Here is a 21,821-nt window from a genome sequence, read left to right as displayed (position 1 = left end):
CAAGCTCCCTCCCCTCGGTTCAGTGTGGAGTTTGGGGAGGGGCAGAAGGATGCGCGCCAGTGCTCGGCCGTCACTAGCGTCGGTGAAGGCTTGCTCCATTCCCAGCGTCCATCCTTGCCAATATACACAGTGGAGCCTCGCTAACCCCTGCAAGCTTTCTTCCTGGGCCAGCGGCCAGCTGGGACGGAGCTGCAACACGCCCAAGTGTGTGCGTGCCAAGCACAGAAGGCACGCAATTTCTGCCCGGGGGTCTACAGCGGCCCGCACTGGACTGGCCGCGTCTGAAACCGACCGGCTCGAACGTTCTGCCCGCCCTGCCCGTCAGAAGCGTGGGAAAGGTATCATTGCACATGGCACTAACTCGGCCGAGCATCAACTGGGGCCTTTTTTTTCTTTTTTTATCTACGCTGAGGCAGCCCGTCCAGCCGCAGTCGGCTGACTTTCCTCGCCAGAGATATATCGAGGACCTACTGCGACGACACGCGGACAACTGTCAGAAACCGGCAGCCAGACCACTCAAGGTGTGTGGGTGTCCTGTCAGAAGCAGAATGCATGTGGTGTGGGTGCTGGTGGTTGCTGGTCTGAGCTGGTCTGAGCTGGTGTGTGGGCGACAAGAAAGTCCGCCCGCGCTGGAGGCTGCCACCACCACCACCTCCTTGGCCGCACCCAATCCGGCTTCTCGCAGTCCACGATCCCCCAGGTACCGCCATTGCCTGCCGGACTTGCTCATCGATCAGTCACTAATGGCTGCGAGGCTTGACCGGTGGAGCCGCCCGAGCCGCCACCCAGACCTGTGGACTGAACCTGCGGACGGGTGAGAAGCCGGCTTTTGGCCTGCCTTTGGTGGCTTGCCTTCCCCTCACTTTGCCCGACAGCATCCAAAAGCTGTGTGGGCAGTAGGCCCCAGGCAGCGGTGCCGCGGAGGAAACCAAAAAAGGAAATAAATACACAGGCAATGTGCAACAATTCGCTTGGGCGGCTTCGGACGCAAGGCATCGGTAAAGATGCGCCTTGCAGCGTGACGGCCATCAAACATATCCATGGAATCCCTCACAGCGTTCGAGCATATGCAGGGTGGTGAGTGTTGGTCGAGACAATGCGACTCTCTCGCCTGGGTGTTTCCTCTTCCTCCTTCTCCTACTCAGCTCTCCACACCCAAGACCAAGGGCGCCCGTACGTTTGCGCAATCACCCGCGCTCAACTGCGCTGTGATGGGATAGCGCGTGGTGGGCGTCGGCGGGAGCGCCCTATCGCTTCCGCGTGCGTACAGAAGTGCAGGTTGAGGCGAGGGCGACAGGGGTAGCCTTCCAATCACAGCTGCGATTCGCTACCAACGGACCAGATTCCATTACGTCCCATCCACGACAGCATGGGCCCGCATGCAGGACGGACGGCGGGATGGTGTGGTTTTTTTTTCCCTCTGCTCTCTCTCTCTCTCTCTCTCCCTCAACTAACCGCCGTCATGCATTAGGACGTTGGCTGTATATAGCTCCAGCTCTATCACATAGCTGCACCCAGGACTGGCTCGCTCAGCTGCTTACTTATACTAACAGACGAGCACAAGTCCCCCGCGTCAGTAGTAGCCAGCCAAGAACGTACTTTTGGCGTATTTGGAAGCGGACATTGGCCAATTCGCGGGATTTCCCATCTTTCGTGCCCAGGCGCGTTGGTTTGGCCGGAGACGGGCCTGGTATATGCGCCGTGCTGATGTTGCTGCTCCTCTCTCTCTCTCTCTCTCTCTCTCTCTCTCTCTCTCTCTCTCTCTCTCTCTCTCTCTCTCTCTCTTTCTCTCGCTACAATCTCTTCGTGCACGCTGTCTCTCTCCCGAGCGGTAATCTCGCAACTCTACCCACAGGCAGCTTTCCTCGGTAACCAAGACTCTTCCATCTTAGTACAGCCGGCAGAAGATGCCCCGAGCAAGAGAGGCGGTGGAGCGAGCGAGGTTCGTGGCCTAGTACGGGGGTGAGCATCTGTCCGACGATAGTGCGACCACCAAAGATGTCCACCTTGCAAAGAGAGAAAGAAAAAAGGACACTTCCTCCCACCCCGGCGCTTCGTAGCACATGCCTCACCTATCTCGCTGGATCTCGCCTTGTGACACACACCATGGTGATCTCGGGGAGCCTGCGCGATCCTTCTTTTGTCTGGTGGCGTTCGCTAAAGCGGCCACAAGCGGGGGGTCGAGGAGATAGGGGGGACAAGTGAGGAGCGGGAGGGATCCCATGCGCAAGGGGGGGAAGAGGAGGAGTACCCGCCAAACCTCTGTCAGCTAGGACAGTAACGGCTAGGGAGACGCAGGTTCTGAAGCATGTCTTGGGTCGGGAACCAATGGCCAGCGGGGTCAGCGAGATCAGCGAGATCAGCGAGAGAGGCGAGGACGGGGTATTGTGACAGACGCAAGGGATTCAGGGGCAGAGAGGCATCTTTCCTCGACAGAGAAACAAATCTCCATTCCTCCGTGGGCATTTCTTTTACTTTTTCTGCGAAACCACACTATCTTTCCTGCTCCCAGGGAGCCCGGGCCGGGATGAATGTTTTGGAAACCCGCAGCGGACAGCTGTTCCGGAATCGCAAAATCGGAGGGAAAAGGTCTGCCGGGAGCCGTGGACGCGAGATCTCGATGCCGCGCAAAAAAGGGCAGCCCGGCGAGCGCCTAAAGGCCAAAGGGTCGGGGGATGCGGTTGCCCACCCCGCCCATGCTCGGGCCCGACCGACGGAGGCTCCCCTGCCTCCCAGAACCCGGTCAGACGCCAGCGGCCAAAATGTTTGGACCATCTGCTCCTTGCTTCCATGTCGTGTAAGGGGCCGTCCGCAGGATCAGTGTTAAAGGATCCCGTCATCAAGATCGGCCCTCGACCCCCCGGCACCGGCGCGCACCGCCGCACAGATCCATCACCCATCCATCTTCATTCTCTGATATGAACACCCCCCCTGTAAGTGGTTCCACCACTCCCCGGCGAATCGAGAGCAGCCATAATGCGAGGGTTCAGCTGGAAGGAAGGGCCAGGTCGCACAGCGAGGGTTGGCTGTGAAACCTGGAGGCGGCAGGGCGGTCGCCAAAGCACGACCCTGTGCGACCGATTCGAGCCGCGGCATCGACACTGGCGTGGCACTCAGATGGGTGGCTGGCCAGCGCGATCGTCGCCGGAGAGGCACAGGGCCCGGCACACCGCCAGAGACTGCCCTCCATCTCGAGGAACGTGAGTGCATCTAGACGGGCCATGTGGCGAGGAGGACGTGAGGTGATAGGAGCCACGCAGAGTCAACGAGCATGGCCAGCGGCCGAGACAAGGTATACCGGCAGTTAAAGTAGCCTGAGGTTATGTGTAGCGCTCGTACATGATCGGGGAGTATCAAGGAAGGAAACATTGAAAAAAAAAAAACAATTTGGGGTAAAGCAAGGAGGGGAAAGCCCGACACCGACACCAGACACCAAACGCGATCAAGGGGGACTTGGTGCTATCGGATCACCCCCCACCACCAATCAAACAACCGTTTCCTCCCAAGCCTACTGGACGTCGCCCGTCGCGAACAGTTCCAGATGTATCCGGTCGTGCGACACCCCCATAGCCTCGAGTCGCTCCCTCGTGTCGAGCATCCAGGCCTCGGGCCCGCAGAGGTAGTACTCGGCGCGGGGGTCCGAGACGTGCAGGTCGGCGTCCTTGTCCAGCCGGGCCAGGTCCATGCGCGCGCCGCCGTGGTGGTAGCTGACGCCCTCGACGTCCACGGCCGGGTCGACGGCGCTCAGGAAGTGGCGCGCGCGCACGCGGCCGCCGCTCGCCTTCTCGATCTCGGCCACGCGCGGCGCGAAGGGCCGGAGCCCCGACGACCGCGACGCGTGCACCCACGACACGGGCCGCGTCCGGGCCGCCTCGGGCGCCGCCGGGTCGACCGTGACGCTCTCGAGGATGGACATGAGCGGCGTGGCGCCGACGCCGGCCGACAGCAGCACCAAGGGGGCGCCGCGCTTGCCCTCGGCCTCGGCCGGGTCGACGAAGAACTCGCCCTGCGGGTGCGACACCTCGACCTCGTCCCCTTCCTTGACCTCGTCGTGCAGCTTGACCGATACGATCCCGGGCGCGTCGGGCAGGCCGCCCAGGCCCGTGCCGTCGTCGCGCTTGACGCTGATGCGGTAGTAGTCCCCCTCGCGGCGCGGCGCCTCGCTCATGCTGTACTGGCGGCTCTGCAGGTGGCCCATCTGCGGCACGAAGAGCTGCAGGCTGACGTACTGGCCCGGCTTGAACGGCGGCAGCTTGCGGCCGTCCGAGGGCGCGAGGTAGAAGGACGTGATGGCGTCCGACTCTTTGACCTTGCGCAGCACCTTGAACTTGCGGAAGCCGATCCAGTCGCTGTGCTCGGCGTACATGCCCTTCTCGAGCCCGATGAAGACGTCGGCCAGCACCGCGTACGCGGCCGTCCAGGCGTCGACGATGGCGGGCGTGGCGGCGTCGCCCAGCACCTCGCCGATGGTCTGGATCAGGTGGTGACCCACAATGTCGTATTGCTCGGGCCGGATGTTGAGCGACACGTGCTTGTGCGCGATGCGCGACACGGCGTGCGTGAGCTTGCCCAGGTCGTCGATATAGGTGGCGTAGGCCAGCACCGAGGCCGCCAGGGCGCGCGGCTGGGCGCCCGTCGCCTGGCTGGTGGAGCTGAAGACGTTGCGCAGCTCCGGGTGCGCGTTGATCATGTTCTTGTAGAAGAGCGTCGTGATGGTTACGCCGTGCTCCTTGAGCACCGGCGCCGTCGACTTGACGATGGCCATCTGCTCCGGGGTCAGCGTCGGCGGCGCCGGCCTGGCCGCCGGGGCCGGGGCCGCGGAGCCGTTGGCCTGCGTCGTCTCGGGCCCGGACATGCTGCTGCTATATGCTCGCGATGCTGCCGGGGCGGTGATGCGTGATGCTGCCGCGCGCAATGGGGACAGCTGGGAGGCTGAGATGGCTGAAGCGATGCGGATAAGTCTGGCGTGGCGTCCAAGAGACTGGGTAGAAGGTACGAGTCGCGGGACAACAGTTGAAACCCTGTACATTTGGAGAGTGCTTGGCTGGCTGCTGCTTGATGGAGACCAAGTTCTGATTACCTAGAGATGATGGATGGACGCGACGCGTATTTAACCAACTCCCAGATGGCATCTGTCTCCTTGTAGGTCCATCTTACCGACGCTCGTCCGCGCGGAGATGTCGATGCTGAGCTGACCTTGCAAGCCAAAAAAGATTTCTCTCGGCGACGCTGCTGGAAGGCATCGTACGATGGGGCATTGCTGGAGCATCGGCGAGGGAACCCCCCACAAAGTCCAGGGACCCGCTGGCCCTCGGGAGTCATCGAGACCCAGTCCTCACCGGGCCACAGCGGATCGAGCGATTTGTAAGAGCTGTGCCATAATCAGTTCACTTTGCCCCGTCTGGTATTCGCCCGACTGCTCTTGTGCTGCGGGAAGGCCCCGAAGCGTACCGAGTGGGTTTTCGAAAAATCCAACATGGACTTTAGCGCTTTACATCTCCGCGGCGGCTTTGCCCGGACGAGCTGACTCAGCTTGGGCCTTATTTAAGGGGTCTGCTGCAGGCCAATCAAGTGCCAGCCACATGCCCAAAACGATCCCAGTGCTGTGGTCGAACCCCCAGGTACTGCCACGATTTGAAGTCGCAGTGCACCCCAGGATGCATCTTGACGCCTATCAGGTGAAGGGTATTTGGAATGGTTGAGGGGCATTACGGCCAAGACCAGGTGTCGGGCCCGACACTGCATTCATCATATGGTGTATCAGGGGTAAACAAAAGAAGCTCAGGGTTCTAAAAAGACAACACAGCCATCCTCCCCTCAAATCGATGCCTCTATATTACGCCGCGTCTATTTGCAATCCATCCCTATTCTCTTCCAGTAGAAATTTGATTCCGCGGAAAAGCTTCCTCAACAAGATCTGCTGCATCTTGAAGCTGAAAAAAAGTGTTCCGATTCTTCAGTCCGCCCAGCAAACAGACGAGCCCCCAGAGGCTAACTCCAAAAACACAACATCATGCCAGTTTTTCTTCCTCCCCCAATCGCACCCGCCCCTCGTCGCCTCGCCATTGATATTAACGGGCCAGATTTCCCTTTCCGGTACTTGCGCGGACAAGCTAATTCTCTCCCAGAAATTCCCAGATCCACGCCCATTCGCTACCGAGATCGTCTAGGGAACACATTCGCCCTACACGCGGGCGGAACCGGGGAGCCGTCAGCCCATTTTTGGTAATGGGGACCAAGCTGCAGGAACCAGACGGTACTCCTGGCCCCGCTCGCCGGCCTGTGCCATCACTAGCGCATGCACGTTTGCGACCAGCCTTTTTTTCTTCTTTCAACATCAGGCTCATCGACAGAAACTTGGCCTCGGTTCAGGCAACAACAAGCGCCGGCCATGTTGTTCCCAAGTTTGCAACGATGCCTTGCGACACCCTACCTCGACTTTGCTGTGCGACTGTCTTCATCACCCTCCGACCGACCAAATGCGCACAGCCGACCCCGAGACCAGCTCACGATGGCCGCCTTGGCAAGCACAAATCACGGTTGGGCATAGAACAAAGAACACAGTGACCGCGGCTGAGACGGCCCGAGGAGACAAGAAACAATGGAAGCCGCAGAGACAAAGCCATGATTCACAGCCGCCAGGGCAGCCTTCGCCCTTGTTGCGCAACACTCACACACTCGATGCAGCGTCGATATTTATTCGCGGCGCCCTATGATCCCGGCCCGCTTGCTCCAAATCGGGAAAGTCAGGGAACCTACAGAGAAAGTAGCAGACTACGAGCGAGAAGCGAGAAGCGGCCAGCCACCATCTACTCCTGCAGTGTCATCTCATCCCGCTGAAGACCAGCCCCCGATCTAGCCCATCATGTGGTCTCCCCTTGCCTCCCCTACCTCGAGCCCCCGCTCGTCGAGCCCCTCGTCCTCCAGCTCGGCCCAGCGGCCGATTCGCTACCGGGGCTCCAACCGGCTCCTCAGCTTCGCCTCGAGCCGGGCGCTCGAGCCGAACCACCAGGCCGAGACCCCGGAGGAAGCCAAGGCCTCGCAGCGCAAGGCGCTCCGCGAGTCGCAGCACAAGAGCCTGCACCAGACTCTCCATGCGCTCGGCGACATGCTCTCCGAGTGCTCACATCTCTACCGGGCGCTCGACCGGTTCCTGGGCGGCGACCAAACCCTGGCCTCCCGCACGTTCTCCGTCTTCCTCCCCCGGCCCGGGCGCATCGCCGCCGCCGCTGCCGGCCAGGAGGAGGTGAGGGATGACGGCGTGGTCGCCGACCTGACCGCCTGCGAAATCCTAGATCTGCACGTCTACGCCCGCCTCTTCGGTCTGCTCAAGGACGCCACCGCCCTGCGCAAGGGCCTTTCAAAGGACAAGGGCGGGGACGACGAGGGCGAGGAGACTACGGCGACGACGGCGACCGAGGAGGAGGAGCAGCGGCGCGACGAGAAGACGCAGGAGGAGATCCTGGCCCTGGCAAAGTCCGCCGCGGCCGCGAGCCACCTGGTTGCCCGCAAGCTGCGGCCCTGGCGGGAGATCTTCTGGGAGAACCTCCGGTGGGACCACGCGCGCAAGACGGCCGCACTAGAGGAGTTCGTGCTAATCGTGGACGCCTGGCTCCGGGACCAGCGCAGCTCCTCCTCGAGCCGCTGATCGCACGGCGAGGGCTGACGGTAAGTGACCCCCCACACACACTCTCTCTTGTAGCCAAATCAGGTCGCACCCCCTGTCGCTGTGCTGCTGTTGCCTCCGAGGGCCGATGGACATACCGGCTGTTCTAGGTAAGCAAGTAGCGCAGCCGAGCTCAGTCTCCGGTTTAGGGACTGCGACTCTGAATAATCAGTCCTGCTCATACCACGCCGTCCGCTCTACGCAAAGATACGAGCAGTACGGCTTGGACACTGTAGATTTTAATCAATAATACTCGCGATGCCATTACCATTAAACTTCCAGTTCTCACTATAAATGCTAGAGACCACGGTGATTACCTACACTTTATAGTAATGCGTTACGGTAGATAATATATAGGTACGGAGCCAACTTGCATGATAATTACGGACGAATCTCAACGCAATTTCCCAAGTTTCCCAAAAGATCAATCACCTAGTAAATAATCATTCTGAGGGTTACGGCTGCCATTTCCCAAAAGTCTAAAGCTTAAAAACTCATCATGGAACTGGAAAGTCTTGGGTAAACTCAAAAAGTCGTGTGTTCAACTCTAGCTACAGCCAATGAGGCTTAATTCCACTAGCCTCTGTCTGCAATGTGTGGGTCATAAATTCATGAAGAGTAATCATTTCGCTTTGCGTTTTTATTCTTTCTTAAAACGGTCGATAGAACAAGCGTTTACAGCCACGAAATTTACTGGTTAATTAGTAAAGGAAACGAGGATTGTGGCAGCCAGAACAAAGAGGAGTGTTGATTAATTACGTCTTTAGCAAGCATGAGGACATCAAACTAGTGTCCTCTTAACTAACATCTGAAGACCTGCTCTTGAAATCCATAAAGACACAGTAGTATCGCGGCTAAGTGGGAGGTGATAGCCTTGTCAAGTTTCCCATAAAGGCGCAGTATCCACATTTCAACAAGAATTCTGGTTTATTCTCTAAGCATCTGTATGAGAAAGGGATCTAGCTAGAACCATTCTACACCGCAGCTGACTTTTACCTCCATCGTGCCAAAACGGCACCATGCAAGAAAAGGAATGAAACCATAAACAATAAAACCGTAAACGGCGAGATTCGAAACATCAGGCAATAGTAAACAGATAGAGAAGACAGCGGACAGAAGATGGTCAAGTGACGGAAATGTCCCATCCCAACTAATCTATGGCGACTACCTGGGAGGTAGACCACAGAAAGACGTTGTGGTAGTTTACCAGAGGTGCGCCAGTGGAAAATAGAAAGAATGGAAAAGTCAACTTTTGGTGGGAAGAGAAAAGGCATCGCGAAAAAAAGGAAAATGACAAAGAAAATCATTAGCAGGAGCACAGGCAGCTCCAGCAAATCCCTTCGTATTTTGTGTACGACGCGCCACCACAAAAGCCGTGTTGAAAATTCCAGACAAAAAGGCAACGCAAAGCAAACATCATGAACAAGGCAGTGATAGCCTCATCGGCACACAATTCCGAAGAGATCAGAGACAAAAGGAAGGCGAAGTGAAGAGAGCTGAATGATGCCGGGTAGACAAAGGACTCTCAATGCTCATACTTTACTTTTTCTGGGTAAAGTGGCGGGGCAGGCGGTTCTCGTTCTGAGCGTAGGCAAAGCCGGCTTCGTCGCGAGCCATGTCGTTGACCCACTTCTCGTCACCGCGGAGACCACCCTTGCCGTTCTTCTCGACGCCGTCCTCATGCCACTTGGCGGCCAGATAGAACCAGCCGAGAGCGTTGCCGACAGTACCGACCTCGTCAGAAACTCCAGTGGCAGCCTCGTGGCTCATCTTCTTGTGAAGCTCCTCATCCTTGAAGAGGTTGATGAGATGACCGGCAACAGCCTTGAAGTCGCCGGGCTGGACCAGGAAGCCATTGACATTGTCCTTTACCTGGAGTGGGATGCCGCCAGTCAGTGTGGCAATGACGGGGCGACCGGCGTGGAGCGCCTCGGACACCTTGACCTCGAAACCCTCACGAGTGGAGAGCTGCAGGACCACATGGGCATTAGCGATGAGGGTGTTGAGCAGCTGGTCGTTGGGCTCGAGGCGCATGATGCTGACGTCCTTAATCAGGTCAGGGTAGTGCGTCTCCATCTGGGTCATTGTCTGGTCGTAGATCATCGAGGCATCCGGATCGTCGACCGAGCCGTTGCCGCAGACGATAAGCTGAGGAATGTCGGTGATTCCGTTCTCTGGACAGCGGCGGCGAAACTCGGCATACGAGTCAATGACGGTGGGAATGCCCTTGGCCGGGTCGAAACGCGCGACCTGGATGATGTACTTGCGGGCCGGCCAGTTAAGCTCGGTCTGGCGCTGAGAGTGGGCGGCGACGTTGTACAGGTGGCCGTAGTAGCCAGCATCCCAGCGGCTGAGGGGCTTGTTCAGGCCATCAAGCCAGTCTGTGGTGGCGGGGAAGTACGTGACTTTCTCGCGAGGCACGTTGTGGGGCACGAAGATGGGGATGGGGTGGCTGATGAACATGTCGGCGCCCTGAATGTTGCTCCAGAGGAAGTCCCAGACGTCGGCCTGCGGGGAGCCGGCCTTAGCGACAAGATCGCTGCGAATCTGAATGTGCGACCGGTATAGAACAGGGCGGTCCGGCGTGATCTTCTTGATCATGGGGATCAGGCCAGGCATTTGCGGATCATCAATCTGTCGTGCGTCAGTCAGCGAGCGCCAGAGATAGTGGAAATCGGGGCCGGGGAGGAAACCTACGATGACAACATCGGCACCACCCTCCGAAGCAGGGCGCAGAGGGCCACCCTCCGAGAACCAGTAACGCTGAGCGTTCTCTGTGATCCAGCTGATGATGGCGTCCTTCTCCTCCTGGGAGATGCGCTGATCGGGGTGGCTAACACCCTGGAGGATGTTGTGGATGTTCTTGGTGATCCTGAAGACACCAGGACGCGGCTTGGGGACATACCACGTCAGGTCCACGCCGACGAGGCGCGCGAAGCGGACAAGAGCATGACGCATGAGAGCGACGCCGCCGCCCTGGGGCGTGCTGCTGAAGAAGGCAATCTTGGTCTTGTTGCCGCGCAGCTGCTTGGCAAAGCGCAGCATAGTCTCCCAAGTGGCAGCCGATGCCGTGTCCTTGTGGTTCTGTACAGTGTTGAGATGAGCCCTGAAGCCGGCGTCGGTCTGAACGACGCCACGGAAGCCGACATGCAACAGAGGAGAGAGCGATGGGCCGAAGTGCCTTTTTGCCGTGTCAGCTAGATTCCGATTGCGAACATTGTTAATCAGAGAGAAAGACTTACATGATGCACTTGCGGGCCATCGAGTCGGCCTGTTCATCGACGCGCTTGACATCCCAGAAAGTGATTTCCTTGTGTTCATTGTCGGGACGGATGGCAATCGGGACAACGTCAAGCTCAAGCCAAAGGCGAGAGCACAGAGTGGGGCTCATGTACCTGAGAGTCGTGGGGAGACCGGCGCCAATAAACTTGGCGAAGTTCTCCCTCTCGTACTCCTTTGTAGCCGTGATGACGTAGTCGGCGATAACATCCTCTCCCATCTTCAGGGCATCATCGAGAACGAGATGCTTGATCGAGAAGTCGATCAGGTAGGTGGTATCATGGATGGCCATGGCGACAACCGCAGTGTGGTCGTCGGCAAAAACGGCCGAGATACCCAGGTACAGCGTCTTTCAGACGGGAATAGAGGACGATCAGCGGCCACGTCCGCAAATGTAGGACGGAACAAGAATCTGCAAGGAGGAGATGTGAGCGAGGAGTGATAGACGTACCGTGAGCTCGACGCCAAAGTGACCCTCCTTCTCGATCAGCGTGCTCATCTGTCGACGACGGTGCGCCGAAGCGCCCGTCGAGAACTGACGAACCGCCGTCTTCTGAGCCGTGGCCATGGCTGCTGGGAAGGCGGGCGATGCTTTGGAGATGATGCGGATTTGCAAGAGACGAGACGACCAGGCTAGCGAGAGTTCGCGTCTGGGCGGAGAGAAGGATGAGGATCAGGAAACACAGAACAAAACGAGAGGATGGAGGAGGGGAAGAGGTCGGGTTTTGTTTGGTTTGAGGACCTGGATCCTCGTGTGCCGCGAGGACGGCCTTGTTTGGTTAGGTCGAGATGACGAGACAAAAAAAAGAGAAAAACAAAAGGAACCCAATGCGGGTTGCAAGGTTGGGGTGGGTTGTGGGTTGTGGGTGGCGGGATGGTGTGGTGGGAGGAGGTGGGAAAGGGTGGGAGAGCTGCAGGCTGAGGTGGGATGGCCGTGGGCTGGGGTACGGGCTGGGCACAAGTTGGGAAGAGCATCAATGCGACTTGGCGTCCTGAGGGGGTGACGAGCCTCGACGTTGCTCCCAGGTGCCTTCCTCGTCGGGAACAAATTAGCAGTTGGGGCCACGGCAGGTTCGGGAAGGCGGTGACACACGCCACGGCCCTTTGCCAGTTTGACAACAGACCCAAGTGCAGGCAGGAGCCCAGGTCCGCCCCCTCCTCTGCCTGCAGAGCACAGATCCAAGAGCATGCAGCTCTGAGAGCTCTCTGCGTGCCACGCCTTCCTTCCTTCACCTCCCTCCTCCACAGACCTGCATTCACCGACTGTTGGAGGAGCTGCACTACATCCTGATTGTTGCCTTGAGGTGGTGGCGTCAAGCTGCTCTACCGTTGCAGCAGAGGGGCTCTAGAGCCCGGACTGGTCTGCATTCATGCCCGTCAAAGTCGCCCCCTTGACTTCTCTATTGCCGTTGGACGAGTGCGTGCATCTGGCGCTAGGTTGCAGCTTCTAGATCTACATACGGAACAGAGTACAGATGGCTGGCCGACGTTCGACTGGGCGTCAGTCTCGGTACGCGTTTGCATGGACTTATGGACTGGGTGGAGCCTTGAAGAAGAAGGGAAGGAACCTTGGGAAAAAGCCGGCGCAGGGGTCGTTTTGGTCATACGTTATTCGCATGCCACTTTACAGCTACACCTTCAAGCATCAGGACACGAGCTCGCCCATAATGGCGACTGTCTACCTCTTTCTGCCATCGCCCAAGCCGCAAAAACGGTAACGTTCTTTCCCCGGTAATGGGGTTGCCGTTTGCAGTCGGGCCTGGCCTCCACCCACCCCTCGCTTCTCTCGGCCTCGACCCAGATGCCGTTGTAGCATCCCCGCGGCTGTCGAGAAACGAAACAACGGGCACCCGACAGTCGAGTGTCACCCTAGTTCGTTGAGGGCAGCCAGGCAGCCCGAGAGCCTCCAGACAGGAAATTGCGCGTTGGGCATCGCAAGCGGCCACATGCTGAGTGCTTATCCCACCAAGATCTACAAGAGGGGCAAGAAGGAGCATGGATAAACAGGGTCCAGGCGGGGGGGTCCAAAGCAGAGCTCTTTACCGGCCGGTGGGTTCTTGGCACAGATTGTATGACATCAAAGATCACCCCGGGCCTGGGTCAACTCCCGCAGACCACCAAATTTCCGGCTTGGGGTTGCTGCGTCTTGGCAGAGCTGTCTTACCAGAGCTCCATTCGACGCGCAAGTAACGCAACAGCGCAGAACGCAGAGTGCAGAACGCAGCAGTCCGTAAGACTTGCTTGTTTGACGCCGGGGAGATGTACTGCACCCATCGATCACCTGCCCCTCGACCTACCGAATACGCCACGTTGAAAAGCACAAGATGTGTATTCCGACTTTGCAAGTGGTGTTAGTTTTTCTTTTTGTCCCAGCCGTCGGTCGTCCCGTGCGAGTTGGGCAGCCGTGCCTAGAGTGGTAGCGGCAGCAGACTCCCGTCCGTTTCCAGCGCCTCCCAGTACCTCCCTCCCTCCTTCCTTCCTGCTCTTGCATGGAGCTCAGTCGGCGCACGGCAGAATGTGGTTCGACGTACGGACAGAGCTCCCTTGCCCCTCAACAGAAGGCGTGGGGCAGGGACAGGGCAGTAACTGCCCCGCGCCCGCAACTTGGGCTTCCCCGGTCCGCTAGCGCACCGCGGTGGAGCTCTGGCCCAATGTTTGCGCCCGCCATCAGCCCTGGCCTTGGGCGCTGGGGTTTGCCATGCTTGCCCACTAGAGCTGCAACTAAGACGGCCCCACGCTGCAAGGAGCCCCTCACTAGCAGCACGGAGGGGATGCGTGGCATGGCAGTGGGAGTGGGCAGTGGGCTCTGGCGATGGGGTGGTCTGCCTTTTCGTGTTTGGGTTGCTGTGTCTTGTTTGGAGGTTTGGGAGTCGGGCGCCGAGCACTATGGAGTAGAGCCTTGTGATTTTGGGCGCGCAAGAATGGGCAGCATCTGTCGCAGCATCGTCGGTGATGTGCCTGGTTCTGCATCTCTACCAATGCGCGAGTTACAAAATGCTACTTCCCGAGGTGCACCACCTACCACCAACCTGCTCTCTGAGATTCTCCATTCGTTGAATGCAGGCGACCTGTTGCGCCTCGTAATAGGCGCACAATGCCAGGATTACAAGCCGTGCAGGCGGTGTGCTCTCCTGCTGTCCCACACATGGTCCGACCTGCGGGGCGCTTCGCCGGTCGGCGCTGGACCACACAGGAGGGAGGGTGAGACGAGCCTGTCTGCTCGTCCCTCGGATTGCAAAAAGGGGCACACCACGGATCGATCATGTGGCCAAAGATCTAATAAGCCGGAAGCGACACCAAAGCAGGAGGACGGGAGGCCAAGCAGGAGGAGGCTGGGCTGAACTGCCAACGCCTGTGGGCTCACATCACTTTTCCATTCCAATGTGCATATTGCGGCACTCCACGTCGCTCGGCAAAGAATATACGGAGGACCCCCACGCTGGCCAGCCTGCTTGCTCCCGTCTTATCAAATCCAGTGTGGTAGCGGTTTCGCTATTGCGTTACTCTCTGATCCGCCGGTCAGGAAAACGCCGCCGTCACGCGGCGGCGGCGGCGAGGCATTTTCTATCGACGTTCAGCTTCACATGTATTGGCTTTGGTTGTCATGATCCCCCACCCCGTCGATGTTTCGTTCCCCATTATTCCCTATCGCTTGCCCCTGGGGAAACGGCCCACAATGGATGACGGGCGGTAGGTACTGCGTCTGTCCCACAGACCACAACCCACTGATCATCCCGTTCCCCCCACCGCCACTTTTTCCCCTTCCCGACTCCGTCCTTGGCGTTGGACGAGTCATAAAGATAAGACCAAGCAGTCGGGTGTTTCTGTGCCTGATGTTGTGGGCTCTGTGTGCGTCCCAGCTGGACGGAGAGCAAGTGCCTGCGCGTACATCAGGCGATGGCAAGAGCCACAATAGTGGCCCGCTTTGATAGCAACTGGAGCAAGGCGGATGTGGCATCCGGCCCGTCGACATCCCGAATGAGCCGAGATAGAGGCAGCCACCTCGGTCAGGACTATCTAGGCGGTAGGCGCCACCTAGGATTGCTCATACGGCGATATCAGCCCCTGCAGAGCAGCTGTGTTCTATCCTGCACGTTTCGGGAACCGCAACGGCTACGTGCTGCTGTCGGGGGGTTAGACGTCGACCACCGTATTGCCAATTATCTATCAGTGCGCCGCTTCGTCCCGCATGACATGCGCCCAACAGCGCCACCCACGACATGAGCACACATCTCCTTGCAAGCCCCAAACAACATGTTATCGTGCGACTACATGGCACGTACGTAGATAGGCTCTCACGTCAAGGCGACTCGCCCGACGCAGCCGCAGAGTTGTTGCCGCGTGGATCCCACCGCCAGTAGCTCATCCCGCCTCCGCGGCCCAGCTCGGTGGCGTTCCTGCACCGAGGTGCATAGTGGTCCTCGGGCCCGCCCAAGGGGAACATGGCCACGAAGCAGACCTCGCGTGGCGACGCGCACTTGCCGCACTCGCGCCACGTCGTCCAGCCCAGCTCCCCGACAAGCCCTGCCACCCACTCGTCCACCCTGACCGTCTCTTCCCCGACCTCCTCTTGCTCCTCCTGCCGTCGTTGCTGCCCTCGTCGGGACCCGGAGCCGCCGAGCGCCACCCACGCGTCGACGAGCACCTGGCAGATGCGGCGCGACACGGCCCCCACGGCCGCGCCGATGAGCTCGTCCTGGGCCGTCCAGGCCGAGGTGCCGTTGCGCGCGAGCGCGGGCCCGAGGTGGAGCGACGCGCAGCGCTCGAGCGACGGGCGGTACGGCGCGGGGCCGCCGGCGGCGTCGGTGAAGGGCGAGAGCAGGAAGTTGGCCATGGAGCGCGACTCGCCGGTCGACAGGTCGCCGCTGGCCAGCAGGGCGAGCCGGTCCGAGTACCTCGTCACGATCATGTCCACCACCCCCTGCCAGTTGATGTTTGTCCGGGCGGCCGCCTCGCCGTGTCTGTTTGCTGGGTGCCGCTCCTGGAGGACCTCGCCGACCCTTTGCTTGATGGCCTGCCGCTCCCGGGCGGTGGTGTTGAGGACCCGCGGGAGCTCGGGGCGCTTCGGGTCCGGATTCGTGATGTTGACGTCGTAGAAGAAGACCGAGACCATGCTCGACCAGTCGATGGTTATCCTGTCGGCGGGGAGACCGTTCTACGTGGCGGCAAGGGGCAACGTCAGCAATGCATGTTTGACGCAAGTGTGAAGCGAGGGAAATGAACACCCACATATCTCAGCGTGGATGCCCGTATCCACTCAAACCTAGAAACCTCCCAGTCCACCCAGCCCGTCTCGTTCATAAAGGGGCTGGCGTCGACGGCGACGGGCTCCAGCCCGCCGCCCTCCTCAAAATGGCAGTAGATGATCTCGAACCCGGCCTCCATGCGCACGAAGCCGTCGATGGGCGTGCCGGCGTCGCCCCATGTATTGGCGACGTCGCACAGCTGCTTGGCGCGTGCCAGCTCGTCGTTCCAGCCAGCGTCGGGCCTGCTGACATCCCAGTCCAGCAGCACGTAGTTCTGCGTGTCGAGTGGCCCGTACGCGCACTTGCCGGCCGCCATGCCGTCGATGTAGAGTAGGTTGAGCTGCCGCTGCGCGCGGTAGGTGTGGAGGTAGCCGCGGCCGGGGCGGAACCGGCGCAACCGGCGCCTCCTGTCGTCGTCGTCGTCGTCGTCGTCGTCGCCATGCTCATCGGGCTCGCTGGAATCGCCGTCCGACAAGACCATCGGGCGTTGTTGATAACCGGGAACCGCCGGACGCGGCGCGGCTTGGGCCAGGAGACTTTTGCTGCCGTGTCCTTCATACCGAAGAAGATCATGCCGGCTGGCCTGAGGCGGCCAGTTCTCGGGGTCCTCGGACCGGGCAAACACCTGGGCGTGCTCCATCTCAAAGGCGAGCCACTCCACGCCCTCGGGCCTGTCCGGCTTGCTGTCGCCGTGGAAGAAGACGCTGCCCTCGGGCACGGTGGCGAGGAAGAAGGACATGCCGTTGTGGTCGAGGGACGAGCCCCACTGGCGGGCCGCCGAGTGGACGGCGTTGAAGATCTTGAAGGCATTCCGACGCGCGGCCTCTGGGCTGGGGGCTAACGGGGCCGATGAGGGCCATTGCAAGCCGATCGAGGGTGCGTCCGAATATACCACGGACGGGAAGAGCACGCAGAGCACGGCCGCGGCCAGGGGGTTAAGTACGTGGGTCCGCATGGCTCGTTGTTGCCATTCGGGTAGTCGCGAGAGTAGGCCGGCGAGGCTTTACGAACAGAAACACAGCTCAGAGGCTAGCTTGAGCTCGATTCCGCTGATGTTGGGGAGAAAGCGAGCTTCGGACCGTCGGGAGGTGTTATCAGTCCACCAGGGTCGTGACTCGACATTGGCCCCATGCTGTGCATCAGCACGCCGCGGACAGCGCGGTTGCGACGAGCATGTTGGAGAGGTGCGAGGGATCCTATGGCTGATTGGCTGAAGATTACCCGCCCGCTGCCGGTTGGGCGAGCACAAAGAGCATGGATGGCATTGTTCGTCGCTCTCCTGCTAACAAGACAATGGCGCAACAGGAGCCATGTATCAAAAGCGACAAAAACGCGGTAAGGAGTTGGGACGAATATGTATTAACGCACAAAGGATGATGGCGCTTGCGAAGGGGTTCAAGAAAAAGTGTTCAGGGATGGTGGCGTCGGAGCTAAACACAGCACGACATGCTTGTCTTGGCAGCTGCCGCTGGGCGTTGTCAGTGGGCCCTTCTTAAAAGACAGCGCGCGTCTTTACTTCTATTAGAAGTGTCTTGTCGGGCACAGTTCCCATTTCGACATACTGATTTAATATCCCGGATTGCCTTGTGCGGCAACAGCCGCCACGCCCATATCTCCGGCTTTGTTGCTGGTTTGGGATAGCTGAACCTCGAACCAAGTTTTACTCGATACCATAGAGGCCAAGTGACAGTCACCTACCAGCCATCGGCCATTAGAGTCGCCGTCACCGTCCCCCACTTGCCGACTACACCATCGTGTCCACACGATGCCCTCCCCATCTCTTGCTCCACCAGCATCGCAATAAGTGGCACATTCGTTTTGCTAGTGACCGTGATGGGCCAGCGTAATGGCATCGCTAGTGATGCTTCAGCTGCAGCCTCAGGCCGCATTTCGGGCTGGTGGTCGCACGGGCGTCTTTTTCTTTTTTATGTCTCACTGTGCTCTCTTTTTTTGCAGCCAACCAAATTTTCCTCCCTTGACTCCCCACTTTGTCAAGATGGTGAATCGTGACTGGCCGCGCTAAATCGTGGGGATGACCCTTGAATCCCGGGCGGCCTGGTTCCTGCGTCAGCGTCGCCCAATCGCGTTGGCGCAGGTGCCTGACGATGGGAAATGAGAAGACAGGGGAGAGGGCTCGAGAGTCTGCTGCCGCCGTGGTGGACCGAGTCTTTGCTACTCCCCAACCCTCTCTTCTCTTGCGCCGACCATGTCGCATGTTGATGCCCTCGCTCGGTAGTTGAGCCGATAGCCCAGGCCGCACCAGTGGCAAGCCATTCATTCAGTTTATTTTTGCGCATATCGGTCCTTACAGCACACTCTCAGAGACATACATCGGCGTCTATATCGCCCCTTGCATTCTTTTTTTTCTGTCTCGGCTTGGCCCCCTGGTCTTTGCGCCTCATGCACTTGCCATGTGCTGTCCCACGCTCCTTTCCCCACGGCGCCGGCCGCTGATCGCGGCGATCTGCGCCCTGCACCTCCTCGACCTCCTCGCGCCGGCATCGTCACCGTCCCTCATACTCCCCGGCGCCGCCGCCCAGCAGGCCGAGGGCACGGTGTGGGCCACGCCGCACTCGCAGTACTCGTCGTCGGTCGGCGTGCTGGGTTGCAAGGTCGACACGAACCGCATCGCGTACTGGCCCGGCACCGTCGACTGCGACAAGATCTGCATCTCACTCAGCCACGAGGGGCGCACCGTCCACCTGCTGCGCGTCGACCAGTCCGAGGGCGCCTTCGACGTCAGCTACGACGCATGGAACTACCTGATGACGGGTGCGTCGGCGCGCGCGAACCCGACGGCCGGCGGCGCCGTCGCCATGGAGTACCGCGAGGCCCAACCCGAGGCGTGCGCTTCGCTCCTGCGCACGCCCGACCGCAAGTTGGCCCTGAGCGCGTCCAACAGCATGAACTTTCTGTACAACTGCGTCTCCTCGCGGCCCGACAGCTGGGTGGCCAAGAACTTTGCCCTCTACAACGTGCTCGACCCCGTCTGCTCGTGGGGCCACGACGAGGTCTGCACGCCGCCCGACTGGGCCGCGGGCGAGAACCAGCCCAAGTGCAAGTCCGGGCTGGGCGTACCGGCGGTGCTGACGAACCAGCCCGTCTACAACATCGAGTACCCGACGGGCAAGGTCCTCTCGGCGGCGTCGGGCAAGGTCGTCGACAACCCGCCGAGCGAGAACGCGGCCGCAGCCAAGGAGGTCGACTCGGGCGTTCGCCGCGGCGGAGCCGCCATGAACTTGGCGTTGGGCGTCGTCTCGACCTGGCTCGTTTACGCCGTGGCTGGGTCAATATGAGACAAGCCGCCGCCGCCACCGCGGGAGTGACGAACGCCATGGCGCCTGCTTTCATTCCTTCCATCTGGCCATCTGGATACATGCCCTCTTCTTTTATACGCACCACGCGCAAAGAAGCGCAACCTTGATTTATCCGCTGTCAGCACAGCGCACCCAAAAGCTCCTGGTGTACACCGAGCAACTTTTATTTCTGCCCTGTTCGCGAGGCGAGGGCTCGATATTTGGATACCCCCATGTATATGTCTCAACGGCACATAATTTCTATTTCTTATTACCTTGATTGATACACTTTTACCATGGAATTGCTGTGCCCTTGTAGTGCGTGGTATCCCTTGCCTTGCAGTGACCGCGGCCCCCAGCGGACTCCCATGTGAACCGGTAGGGCTGCTTGCTGACAGATAAGCCGCTGAATAGCCTGACAACCTTTGGCAACCTTGGAAGCAGACAAAACTCGCCTTCTTCCACTCTAGAAAACTCGGCACGCCGAGTCACCCCCTCGATCCCCTGCCAACCCCACCGACCCCATCCAAGTCTTTTGGCTGGGGAAGCTGACGACGCTGATTAAGGGCGTCATGGTATGGAATGGCATCATAGCCTGCCCAGGCTGTGGCCCGCAGCCGCTTCCGTCATTTCCCTGCTCGGCCGCGTCGTGCTGGTCGCGTCGCAGGAGTATACATTGTACAGTAGGGCGTAGCCTGTCACGCCGCGGGACCCGCGCCGGTGGTAGCGGTGTCAATTGACTTTGCTAGGTTGCGCCGTGCACATTTGTGTCGCTCCCACACACACGAGGACACCCCCTCCATCTGCTCAGCTGCCTCTGCCTAGCTCACATGCGCCTTACCTTGTCAGGCCTGTCTAGCCCCTGGCCTGGCCAACCTACTTTTGGGGGCCCGTTTCGCTCTCATCTTCCCTCTGGGATTCTAGCCTTATCTCCGTACCCAAATACCTCTACGACAGCGTCAACATGTCCGATTTAACCAAACGCCTATCCGGGCTAAATCCCTTCTCGTCGTCGAATCCTGAAAAGCGGAGGGAGAGCGAGGACGATGACAAGGGCGAAGAAATCGACGCGACCACGGTTGCCGGCGGCGGACACGGCGGGCGCACGTCGGAAATCACAAAGAACCAGCTCCGCGTCAGCCAGGCGCTCCGGTCCTTCCTGGTCGACCGCATGGTGCTCAGCGAGGCCGAGGCCGGGCTCGACGCCGACGACGACGGGCGGCCGTCGACGGCGGCGCTCAAGGCGCTCCTGGAGCAGTCGCACATCCGAGTGCCCGCGGCACTAATGGACCGGTCGCGGCCGCTGCCCGAGTACTTCGTCAGCTCGAGCCACAACACGTACCTGCTGGCACACCAGCTCTTCGGCGCGTCGTGCGCGACGGCGTACGAGACGGCGCTCAACACGGGCTCGCGCTGCGTCGAGATCGACGCGTGGGACAACCCGGACGACCGGGCCGAGCCAAAGGTGACGCACGGCTACACGCTCGTGTCCAACATACCGTTCCGGCTCGTGTGCGAGACGATCCGCGACGTCGTCGACCGCGAGGCCGCGGCCGCGGCCGCCGAGGGCGACCGCCAGGGATACCAGGCCGCCCCGATCCTGCTCTCGCTCGAGAACCACTGCGACGCCGAGGGCCAGCAGCGGCTGGTCGACATCATGCTCGAGGTGTTTGGCGACCGGCTGCTGAGCGAGCCGGTGCGCGCGGCGGCGGCGGCAGGCGCCGGGGAGCCCGGGTACGGCGACCACGTGCGGCTCGAGGAGCTCGGGTCCAAGGTGGTCGTCATGGTCGAGTACCACTTCGCCGGCGAGCGCGCCGACGACTCGGACTCGGACAGCGACACGTCGTCGGACGACGAGGAGGAGCGCCGGGCGCGGCGCGAGTACAAGCGCAAGCGCGAGGAGACGGCGGCCGCCAACAGCATCGTCATACCCGCGCTCGCCGGCCTGGGCGTGTACGCGCAGTCGGTCAAGCCGCAGAACAACAGCTGGTTCGAGGACGCGGCGGCGCTGGCCGAGCCGGCGCTGCCGCACCACCACCTCATCAACGTGTCCGAGTCCGGGCTGGCGCGCCTGCTGCCCGACGCGGCGCGCAACGTGTCGGCCCACAACGCCCACCACCTCATGCGCGTGTACCCAAAGGGCACGCGCATCAGCTCGCGCAACCTGCAGCCGCGCCAGTTCTGGGCCGTCGGCGCCCAGGTGTGCGCCCTCAACTGGCAGACCTTTGGCGCCGCCATGCAGATCAACGAGGCCCTCTTCTCGGGCACCGACGGCTTCGTCCTCAAGCCGGCCGGCCTGCGGCCCGGCGGCCTCGGCTTCGCCGCCATGGCCCG

At 60.2% G+C, this 21,821-nt stretch overlaps 8 protein-coding genes across 8 annotated transcripts in view; 4 read left to right on the top strand and 4 right to left on the bottom strand.

Moving 5' to 3' along the window:
- Positions 1-2,986: 2,986 nt before the first annotated feature.
- GGTG_02163 (hypothetical protein) lies at positions 2,987-3,223 on the bottom strand (the record flags this gene model as incomplete). The annotated part of the gene is made up of 1 exon (XM_009219934.1): positions 2,987-3,223. One exon carries the CDS (start codon positions 3,221-3,223, stop codon positions 2,987-2,989), a length of 237 nt encoding a protein of 78 aa, XP_009218198.1.
- A 25-nt stretch (positions 3,224-3,248) lies between these two features.
- On the bottom strand, positions 3,249-5,256 carry GGTG_02162 (flavohemoglobin). Its single transcript, XM_009219933.1, has one exon. It carries the CDS (start codon positions 5,027-5,029, stop codon positions 3,509-3,511), a length of 1,521 nt encoding a protein of 506 aa, XP_009218197.1. The 5' UTR covers positions 5,030-5,256; the 3' UTR covers positions 3,249-3,508.
- A 486-nt stretch (positions 5,257-5,742) lies between these two features.
- On the top strand, positions 5,743-7,951 carry GGTG_02161 (hypothetical protein). Its single transcript, XM_009219932.1, has one exon. The coding sequence runs from the start codon at positions 6,866-6,868 to the stop codon at positions 7,646-7,648; it is 783 nt and encodes a 260-aa protein (XP_009218196.1). The 5' UTR covers positions 5,743-6,865; the 3' UTR covers positions 7,649-7,951.
- Positions 7,952-8,574: 623 nt separating this feature from the next.
- Positions 8,575-11,700, bottom strand: GGTG_02160 (clock-controlled-9 protein). The gene is made up of 4 exons (XM_009219931.1): positions 11,397-11,700; positions 10,909-11,294; positions 10,364-10,847; positions 8,575-10,300 (listed from the first exon to the last, which is right to left on the bottom strand). Exons 1-4 carry the CDS (start codon positions 11,511-11,513, stop codon positions 9,206-9,208), a joined length of 2,082 nt encoding a protein of 693 aa, XP_009218195.1. The 5' UTR covers positions 11,514-11,700; the 3' UTR covers positions 8,575-9,205.
- A 1,734-nt stretch (positions 11,701-13,434) lies between these two features.
- On the top strand, positions 13,435-14,286 carry GGTG_02159 (hypothetical protein; the record flags this gene model as incomplete). Its single annotated transcript, XM_009219930.1, has 1 exon — positions 13,435-14,286. The coding sequence occupies one exon, from the start codon at positions 13,435-13,437 to the stop codon at positions 14,284-14,286; it is 852 nt and encodes a 283-aa protein (XP_009218194.1).
- Positions 14,287-14,896: 610 nt separating this feature from the next.
- Positions 14,897-17,278, bottom strand: GGTG_02158 (hypothetical protein). The gene is made up of 2 exons (XM_009219929.1): positions 16,175-17,278; positions 14,897-16,100 (listed from the first exon to the last, which is right to left on the bottom strand). Exons 1-2 carry the CDS (start codon positions 17,144-17,146, stop codon positions 15,246-15,248), a joined length of 1,827 nt encoding a protein of 608 aa, XP_009218193.1. The 5' UTR covers positions 17,147-17,278; the 3' UTR covers positions 14,897-15,245.
- A 911-nt stretch (positions 17,279-18,189) lies between these two features.
- GGTG_02157 (hypothetical protein) lies at positions 18,190-19,800 on the top strand. Its single transcript, XM_009219928.1, has one exon. It carries the CDS (start codon positions 18,603-18,605, stop codon positions 19,485-19,487), a length of 885 nt encoding a protein of 294 aa, XP_009218192.1. The 5' UTR covers positions 18,190-18,602; the 3' UTR covers positions 19,488-19,800.
- Positions 19,801-20,451: 651 nt separating this feature from the next.
- The window catches only part of GGTG_02156 (1-phosphatidylinositol-4,5-bisphosphate phosphodiesterase delta-3), a gene marked incomplete at both ends in the record, with an annotated part of 3,001 nt that continues 1,631 nt past the window's right edge, over positions 20,452-21,821 (top strand). The window contains one exon of the mRNA XM_009219927.1: positions 20,452-21,765. Within this exon, the coding sequence (XP_009218191.1) occupies positions 20,452-21,765 (1,314 nt within the window). The remainder of the gene's footprint in view (positions 21,766-21,821) is intronic.

The sequence above is a fragment of the Gaeumannomyces tritici genome (assembly GCF_000145635.1).
Source record: "Gaeumannomyces tritici R3-111a-1 unplaced genomic scaffold supercont2.1, whole genome shotgun sequence".
Classification (NCBI taxonomy): domain Eukaryota; kingdom Fungi; phylum Ascomycota; class Sordariomycetes; order Magnaporthales; family Magnaporthaceae; genus Gaeumannomyces; species Gaeumannomyces tritici.
Note: the sequence above shows the minus strand (reverse complement) of the source record. Positions and strands in the feature narration are given on the sequence as shown.